The 9,885-nt window shown below is 41.8% G+C and overlaps 1 protein-coding gene across 1 annotated transcript; it reads right to left on the bottom strand.

The window, feature by feature from the left end:
- Positions 1-2,043: 2,043 nt before the first annotated feature.
- btg1 (B-cell translocation gene 1, anti-proliferative) lies at positions 2,044-8,971 on the bottom strand. Its single transcript, XM_047389702.1, has 2 exons — positions 8,583-8,971; positions 2,044-6,090 (listed from the first exon to the last, which is right to left on the bottom strand). The coding sequence occupies exons 1-2, from the start codon at positions 8,725-8,727 to the stop codon at positions 5,693-5,695; spliced, it is 543 nt and encodes a 180-aa protein (XP_047245658.1). The 5' UTR covers positions 8,728-8,971; the 3' UTR covers positions 2,044-5,692.
- Positions 8,972-9,885: the final 914 nt, after the last annotated feature.

Here is a 9,885-nt window from a genome sequence, read left to right as displayed (position 1 = left end):
AAACCGCGGCAGAAGCGCCTGACCTGGGCTACAGAGAAGCAGCACTGGACTGTTGCTCAGTGGTCCAAAGTACTTTTTTCGGATGAAAGCAAATTCTGCATGTCATTCGGAAATCAAGGTGCCAGAGTCTGGAGGAAGACTGGGGAGAAGGAAATGCCAAAATGCCAGAAGTCCAGTGTCAAGTACCCACAGTCAGTGATGGTCTGGGGTGCCGTGTCAGCTGCTGGTGTTGGTCCACTGTGTTTTATCAAGGGCAGGGTCAATGCAGCTAGCTATCAGGAGATTTTGGAGCACTTCATGCTTCCATCTGCTGAAAAGCTTTATGGAGATGAAGATCTCATTTTTCAGCACGACCTGGCACCTGCTCACAGTGCCAAAACCACTGGTAAATGGTTTACTGACCATGGTATCACTGTGCTCAATTGGCCTGCCAACTCTCCTGACCTGAACCCCATAGAGAATCTGTGGGATATTGTGAAGAGAACGTTGAGAGACTCAAGACCCAACACTCTGGATGAGCTAAAGGTCGCTATCGAAGCATCCTGGGCCTCCATAAGACCTCAGCAGTGCCACAGGCTGATTGCCTCCATGCCACGCCGCATTGAAGCAGTCATTTCTGCCAAAGGATTCCCGACCAAGTATTGAGTGCATAACTGTACATGATTATTTGAAGGTTGACGTTTTTTGTATTAAAAACACTTTTATTTTATTGGTCGGATGAAATATGCTAATTTTGTGAGATAGGAATTTTGGGTTTTCATGAGCTGTATGCCAAAATCATCCGTATTAAGACAATAAAAGACCTGAAATATTTCAGTTAGTGTGCAATGAATCTAAAATATATGAATGTTAAATTTTCATCATGACATTATGGAAAATAATTAACTTTATCACAATATGCTAATATTTTGAGAAGGACCTGTATACCAGGACAAAGTAGTGTGCAACTGTGAGGGAAATAATACATGGCCAGTTTAAAGCAGCATTAGGTAATAAAATAATATTCAACATCTCACAGAGCATTTACCACTTCTGAGTTCAATTCATCATCCTAAAATGGAAAGGGTACCACGTGACTGCAAAGCTAACAAACACTACCAGGCTGGTCAATCTGCAAAATCTCGCTGACCAAAATCCTTGTTTGGGTCTTGCAGTTGGATTATTCTTTATTTGCTTCCCCTATGGATTATGTTTTCATAACAAACAAACTGCATTGGGACATGTACAGTTCTCTCTCGAATTGTTTTTACCTGAATTCACAGAAAGGCAGTAAAAGAACGCAAATAAACAACTAAAAAAGGCTAAATCTGATCTAAAACTCTTTATGTATACAGGACTCCTATATTTAGAATCACACTTCCTGCCTCCCAGCTGTTTTTGGTTTGAGTGGTAAAACTCCTGAGCACAGTCTGTGCCTTCTACTCCTCTCATTTCGCCCCTTGTCTGTGCGACACAGCTAGATTTTCTTTTGTGCTTGCAGCCTTAATCCAAACTCACAGATTTGCAGAGTCAGATGTTTCTGCCTCAGAACGTTTGCGATTTTTTTTTTTGAGAAGTCAATGACACCATCTGTCACATCCTTTATTTTGGTGGTCGATGCACCAACAGCTCTTTACGGACTGACGCAATTCATCCAAAAAAAAAAAAAAAAAACTAATACATGATTAGGTTATTGCAAAGATCCAGGATGATCAATGCGTGCACGTTAATTCTACAAGCTGCACCTTTAATATAACTAAAATTAAATGTCTCTTTTATTTAACGTGTCATAAGATGCTTTGAAGGATGTTTGACTTAATGTATGATCCAGACGTAAACTGTTAAAAACCACCACTGCTGACAGTTATCCCTCAGTAAAATATGCCCAGATGGTCTGCTCAGTCTGCAGATCGAACTAAAGCCGATCACAAATGAGGCTGAAACATCTGTGATTATGACGCAAACATCTAAATGCAAATGTAGCTCTGAATTAATGTGCCCTTCATTTCGTGTTGCTTTTATGTGATTATACTTAAAATAACAAATGAGAAAGCTGACAGAGAATATGATGCCAAGATAGGAAATCTTTTATTACAGAGAAAAAAAAACTTTTCTTTCAAAATATAGAAATCTGTACAACTTCCGCACAATCAATTTACATGAACTGTACAAATTTACAGCAGTTCATCGCAACATACCCAAGGAAAAGGAAACTGAACACAATGATGTACTGACATGAGATCACAAGATACAGCTTTTCCTGCTTGGGTAAGCTCAGATTTTTTTGTCTATTTTCTCATTTTGTATGTAAATAACAAAAAAGGGAAAAACAGAAATCAAAACCAAAGAATAAGAAAAACAGAAAGGATACGCCTATAGTTACAGATCATGGAAACTAATGTTTTTACCAGAAAACAACTTTGGTCCTTGCCAGCACTCCCATGACAAATGGCTTCACTTATGAAAAATGTTATCCATGTTAAAATATGAAATCCAAAATAAAAAAAGGAAAAGACCATCTTAAAACACTTCAGAATAGCAATTATTGGCACTTCCCATGTGTAATGTTATGGACTACCATTTGTTGTACAGTTACAATACATTCTATATGTTAAAACACCTCAAATGTGAAAGTGGCAATAATTTGACTGATTGACAACGACACTGACGGTAAGAAAAAAAACAGCTATTCGCTTCCAGTTTCATATCTTAACATGCAAAACTTTTCCACAAGAGTATTTACGAAGTGTTTGAGGCCTGAGTTTGGCAATACATTCCAGGAGAGACTCCGTGCGTCTCAAATAAAAAGTCACAACTTCAGTTTGACATTTAGTGCATTTATGTGCTATTTTACTTCTGAATACTCAAAGCGCTCTCACAACTCTGTAACTTATGTGCACACGAGCTGAATGGATGCCATTTAAACGTATAAAACTTGGAGGGTTGAAGGGATTTTATTTCATTTTTAATGTTAGGCTCTAAAATAAAACAAAAGTTAAAAAGTTGTTAGATTACAAGGGTAAATGTGGATGCACATTAGAAAATGTGGATAAGTTACACAGAAAAAAAAAGAGAAATCCTAGCAGTGTGACTATAAAACACATTGAGAGAAAAGTGAGACAAGACGATCATCTTGTTTCTGAAATATAGACCAATCTCAAAACATCTAGTTGGCTGACATCTAAGAAAAAAGGAGCTAAAATGGAGCAGCATGATTATTAAAATCCAAAACAACGGTCCATCATGGAAACCAAAGCTCTGGGCTCCTATCCCACCAGGCTACGACCTATCTTGCCAACATGGAATCACTGCTTTTCACAGAATGCTGAAGGGAGTATCAGCAGAGAGAAACAACGGGTTGGGGTACAGTGAGTGAAGGAGGGTTGCAGTGCATCAAAGGCTATAACTATATTACCCATGATCTTCTCAGGGGCTTAGTGGAGCTCAAACACCCCTAGGTATGGTGATGAGTGGGGAAACCAGCCTGCCGTGACAGATCTGGATGGTGACTAAGGTCTGAGCAACACCGGAAGCCGTTCCAGCACCTGTTCAGTCACGCCGTTTTCCACTAGACCTCAAAACCAACGAGTGAGGCGGGGGTACAAAGACAGCTGCCACCTTCTTACGTATGCATGTAAACAAAGTTGCTACTCACTCAGTAAGTGCAGCGCAATCCAGTGAGATGAAACAATGGCCCAGTACCATGAAGTTCTTCAACTTTCAGATCCATGTTCCCTCATGTCCAACCAAATTCACCTAATGCACGTGTGCTGGTTATCCATCACTGCTGACGGAGGGTGAAGGGCTTCTGGTCGAGGTGGGTGGGTGTTGGGGAAAATAAAACTGAGAAGGAGGGGGGCTGGAGGGATTTTAGCTGCCCTGGACAAAAGAGTCTGGCCCTGGACCCCCAACTTCTTTCACACCCAAGTTTCCCAACCTCGGCCGTCCTTTGCCAGCTCCCTAGCGATGATGAAGGGTGATATGTGTCACATTAAGTCTACCTGCATCCACAGGCGGTCAGCTTGCAGCATCCTGACTTGGTTTTGGCTGGACAGGAGGTCTGAGCTAAAGAGTGGCATTTTGAGGCACCAACACTCACAAACACCAATAGTTGCGTTGGAACTACCTGAAACTGGAAACCGGACACCCCAAGTGAGGGTCCTGGCAGCACAATACACCAGACATGCACAGAATTTAGCTTAGGATCACAACTCACTCATAATTCTTGACAATGAGGTCTTAAGGCAGTGTACCCTAAACTTTAGGCTTTACTAAAAAAGCCATAAAAGCCAATTGGAATAGCCTGGGCTTCAGACTGTTTTAGGTAAAATCAGACATGTTTTCTTCCCTTTTAAACTAGAATCACCATCGTTGTGTTTAAGAAAGGGGTGCAACATAACTGAATTTTGCCAGAATCAGCAGTGCCATGTGAACAGATGAAAGAACGACTCTACCATAATTACCCAGAATATCCTTCACCCAACGAAAAACAAAAATGCCCTGAAATGTTAACAGAATATTTATTTGAAATTCAGAGTTGCATAGCCCCTTTTTGACAAACATCACCAGAAGGTATTGTCTGTACAAATGGCTAGAACTGGGAGAATTGCTGTGACAAAAGATGGCATTTGAATGGATGGAATGGAGGCGATTTTACTCTGAGAAGGTACATGTTCCACTTAATCTCACGTCAAAGTGCATTCAATTTCAACTTAAAATGGGCCACAAGACCAACATTTGGGTAAACAGGCCCCCTACCATATCCCTCTTAGCTACAGTTTTACTTTTGGTAATGCAGGAGATGAGAAAGTGTTGAAGAAAAAAATGGCAAATGCAACAACACCGATCTTGATTGTGAACTTCAACAACATTCATTGACTTGAAGGGGAGAGATCCCCAACAAAGCTACACAAACATGGGCAAATTAGGGGTGGCGGGTTGACAGTACAATGGGACACGCTGGTATCGATGGGTGTCACAACACATTTTAGATAGACAGAAGGCTGAAATAAAGTTTTCTAAAACTCACTATTAGTAACAGGATAGGGAGGAAGATGAGCTAAGACCACAAGCTGTTTCAATGACTACAAGATAAAGAATACACTCTTGTGGTCCAAAAAGTGTTTTCTTTGAAAATAGAGGAGCTCTTATTCTTTACCTTAGGCTTGGATTTGCTATGACACGTCGCAAACCTCAACTTCCTCCCAACCCAGGCAAATGAACTGATGATCAATAAAAGCTTAAAATCCCTGGAAAACAAATCCTTACAATTTAGACTGTTTCTGCCATGGTAGTTTGAATATGTACCCAAAGTACCCACAAGCAATGAAGGAAAGTGCAAAGTCAATGCTAATAGCCTCTTCAGAGATGGAGCAGTTTAAATGTTAAAAGTTGAGTGAGGGATGTTGGGTGTTTTCTGGTTGGTTGGATGGTTTAGCTGCCCCAGCAGTTCCATTTTCATAAAACCTCCCCTAAACAAAACGGAGAACCCAGCTGATCCAATGACAACACAACAGATGATAACCGGGAAAGAAGGTAAACATATTGAACGTACAAGGTTTCCATCACCTGGACGATAGGCCACATCCTCTGTTTTTTTTTTTTCCTTTCACTATTTAATTTCATATTCTTAGCTTTAAAAAGGCTCACCATGATCTGACCAGCCACTGTGTAACCCTGAACAAAAGTAGGCTGGGTGTGACCGTGGACCACTTTAACTGGACACAGTCATCATGTTATTGTAGGCTTTGGAGGGACTGGTCCTGCCCAGCACCCTCATTTCCTCCTTACAGCTGAGGTGACTGTCCACCATGGGGCCAACAGACCCATGTCCTAAGGCAGAGCTGGCGGACAGAGGCATGCTGACAGGCCCGGGCTGTGACTCATACAGGACGCAGATGGAGCCATCCTCGCCGATGCGGTAGGAGACCTCGAAGGGATCTACCCAAAGCGTAAGCTCGCTGGGCAACAGCAGGTAGAGTTGCTGGATGGTAAGGCCGATGCGCTGGCCTGCCTGCCCGACCAATGGATCCATCTTGTGATTGATGCGGATGCAGCGGTAACCTGAGCCCCTGCAGGGCTTGTCTGGAAACCAGTGGTGCTTGTATTGCTCTGCAGGGGAAACAAAGGGAGAGAGGATGGAGAGTTTAGCCTATGATCTTAGGAAGGCACCCAAAAACAAAGTCATAAAAAACTTTGAGGAGGTTCCCTATGCTATTGTCGGAATTTAGTTGGGTGGGGTGCTGGGAATAAGTAGGTTTACAAGAGTGAAAATTGGGATAGTGTTATAGTGTTGTGCTTCACTCCGGGTTTCAATTCAGTGAGAATCTCATACTGTGCAATGTCTATAAATGTGTAAATTTATACATGTTATCCAAGAAAACCATAAATTCAGTTGTTACAGCAGCTCATAGTAACACACAAGTAGAGTGCAGATAGTCAGGAAAATGTGCAAGCTACCATAAACAACCAGCCAGCGGCAGGCCTGGCCTACGTGACAAAGGCCACTGAATTGTACAATCCCTCCTCTGGCCTTCAGAAAAAGAAAAAAAAAACGTCTCCTGTGACTGGCTGAACAAAAACACCAAATGTGTCCCAGACAGCCATTTGGGACACAAAGCTCCACCTCTTAAAGGGAGAGGCTGTGTTTTTTCCCTTTTCTCTCTTTGTTGAAGTTTGAGAGGCCCAGTGAAACTAGTGACGCATAACTCTCTATGTGAGTAATTCTATGATGAATGATGATCAGTAGGTAATTGTGTAATTATAGCTTAGATCTTTGGTGGATGCAAAAGTGTTTTAGTAGTGTGGTTTAAAAACTACATGTTTGGACGGCTTTATACCCCATGTGTTATTATGTTATTAATATTAAGGAACCTTTTCTCTGCCCACCTGATTGAATTTCCAATGATGAGAACACTAATGTGACCAGTAAAAAAAAAAAGGTATTTATTTCGCATTCAGACTAAAGCCCGCAGGCCACCTGTATGCATCCACAGTATAATAAGCACCCCCCACCCCACCCCCATGCCTTATCGCAGACGAAGCTAATGGAGGGCCTGGCACTCGTGAAAGAGTGGCCTCAGCTTGAGCGACAAAGGCAGCTGCCGACAAACCCCGGAGCAGCTGGGAAATGATCAGCTCGGCGGGGCCTATTCTTAAAAATGAGGCCACAAAAAGGGAGGGGAACTAAGCTGACGCCTGTGTGCTTAACCGTAAGCGTTAAACCAGGTTGTTTATGTATTTGTAGTCTGACCACAATTGCCAAAGATGATATTTTCCACCCTGGGTAGAGGAGTATTAAACTGAGCCTATGAACAAAACCAACAATTATGCAACCAACATGGTTGCAAACTCACCCCCAACTCTTTGAAGGCCCCTCAGTTTTTCAGCATGCAGATACAATACTTTGTGACTGCTTGTTCCAAGCACATATGATCTGACTGGTCTAGTTTAAGGGCCCCCGGCACAACTGTTTTTGAATTCTGGCATTAAATTAAATCTCAGCCAAATTAATGTTGGTCAATACAGATAAATAACAGGTATCACAAAACAAGATGACTTAAAAGGTAAATTCAGGTAAATTATGCTACTTTAAAAAGTTTTGATCTCGGCGCATATCCTGTTAAGGCCCTCCTGGACTCGGACAATTTAGGTCAGCCGCTGCTGTGCGTTAACTGGAATGAGGCAGATGTATGGCAGCTCAGAAGTTCCGAGCCCAGAATATGTTCAGGGCAGGCAGGAAATGAGATACACGCTCCTCTGTACTGTGGAAAAACACTCCCTTAATCCTCAACAGCATCAAAACCCAACCTGTGCGTAAAAGGGTAAAGACACACATGTCCAAACTATAATGTACCTAATTCTAACACCTATGATGTCACTTAAAATCTGACAAATAAACAGTCTATGGGACAAACTGTAAAAGGCTACTCAATTAGATGGTAATTGAAATAGAAATCGGGTGTAACTGTGCACTTGAAAGGGCAATCGCACTAAAAAACAACAAAACAAAAAAAAACAAATAAGGTCAACTTTCTTTAAAACGCATACATTACCGCGAATAATAGATTTACTATTGGTTACCGTTTAAATATTTTCTAAAAAATACTATTTCATAAATGTAAATGCTTGTTTGTACATGTTTCAATATGAACCTCTTTCTTTCTGGTGCATTACGTAATTGAACGGCCTTACTGGAGCTTGTTTTGCTCAGAGCCCTCTGTTCTTGACGAGCTTTGTTGAGCGAGGCGCACTTCCTTGTTCGAGCGTCTCTTTATCCCCCACCCCCACACTCTACCCAAATACGCGGTTTTCCGCGTTTTGTTGATTGTTATATATAAAATAAATCAATAACCCAAGCGCCTCAACAGAATCATCGACCGATCACCCATTGCGCTCATAGTTTTGTTGTTTTCGCTCCCCTCCAATGTGCGCAAACAGCAGTGGCGCTGACAGTGAGACTTCAGAGAACAAAGAAACGCTTCAACTCAAATACTAAAAGACGATTTTTTACACTTCTGATTAAATTAGGAGAGTAAAACACCAGCTTTGTATACTGGATGGTGAATTGTGTGCGCATTTGGATTATTATCTGGTTGACTTACCTGACAGAATGTCCTGTAAGCTTTGGCTAAACGTTTGGACCTGTCGGTCGTTTACGTGTCCTTTTACCCTCAGAAATCTCGACAGAAACCCGACGGCGGCGTTTATTTCTGGTTTCATCGTTCCACGGGCACAAAGAGGATGCATTGAGAAAGGCCACGGCGACGATCCGTGCGTTTTTACTTGCCGTTTTGTTTTGTTTTTTTACGTGTTTTTCCAACGGTTCGTTTTTCCTCTTGTTGCAGCGCAGCGATCCTGATTTGTTGCGGATTTTCTTGGCATTTATTGGTCGAGGTATGAAGAAGCTTTCCCAGATGGTCCGTGTTGATGGAATAAGCGCCTGTTATTGGTGAATACAAAGGGGGGGTTGGGGGAGGTCCCTCTAGCAAACCTGAACCAACCCTCGGAGCTTGCTCGTCTCCTCCAGAGTGGGGGTTTCGCGTCGAAGAGCGCTGGTTTTATAACGATTTGCCCCTCCTCAGCATCTCCGTCACTAAACCCTACGGCTACTACAGCTGACCAATCAGAGGCTTGGAGACGAACTAACGAAGCGCATCCAGGAGGAGGGAAGTGTTGACGTCACCGAGCTGAAAATAAACAGAGGCGCACGGCGTGAAATTATGCTGCGTTCCCGTACTGTAGGAAATATTGGAGGCAAGCAGAATAAAAAGAGGAAGCTAGGACTGGACAAGAAGGAAAACAAGTCAGGACTGTGAAATTCTTAGAAGATGGATTCTACAACAACTATTAACGACTGTAACACTAAAACTATAAATCTAAATATCTATTTAGCTATTTCATTGAGATAGTAGCATTTATTGGAAATGTAGCTTTACTACACAGTGACGGTATAAAAAGATATATGGCATTGCAGAAGAATTAAACTTTGTCTCAATATGTAACGTTACAACCACCAACTTTTAGTATGATTTTATGTTATAGACCGTCAGAAAATTGGGCATAGCATAAAGATCTGAAAAGTATTATGTGTGCATTTGCATTTAGCCATTTTACCCTAATATGCCCGAAAAAACCCAGTGCAAAAATTTGCTTTCAAATTACAGCTGTTCAGAGAAGGCCAGAGGGCATTCTCTTTCAGCCCTTTGAGTAAAGTAGTTGAACTACATTTGTTAAACCACTTTTTCATACTCAGTTCATACTCAGTCAAGTTAAATGGAGAGTGACAGGGAACAAAAATGTTCAAACCTTGCCAAAGACCTTCAATTGGATCAGGTTTTGGAGTTTTAGGGAAGTCGGAGGGTGCCAAGGAGCCCAGAGATCACTATCCAAGTGCATATACATTTA

Source organism: Girardinichthys multiradiatus, chromosome 17, assembly GCF_021462225.1.
Source record: "Girardinichthys multiradiatus isolate DD_20200921_A chromosome 17, DD_fGirMul_XY1, whole genome shotgun sequence".
In the NCBI taxonomy this organism is placed as follows: Eukaryota; Metazoa; Chordata; class Actinopteri; order Cyprinodontiformes; family Goodeidae; genus Girardinichthys; species Girardinichthys multiradiatus.
Note: the sequence above shows the minus strand (reverse complement) of the source record. Positions and strands in the feature narration are given on the sequence as shown.

Excerpts from the sequence above, each read along its gene's own strand:
- btg1 (XM_047389702.1), bottom strand. The coding sequence starts at position 8,727 with ATGCATCCTCTTTGTGCCCGTGGAACGATGAAACCAGAAATAAACGCC. Across the intron at positions 6,091-8,582 it reads CTTACAGGACATTCTGTCAG|AGCAATACAAGCACCACTGG; the intron begins GTAAGTCAACCA and ends TTTCCCCTGCAG.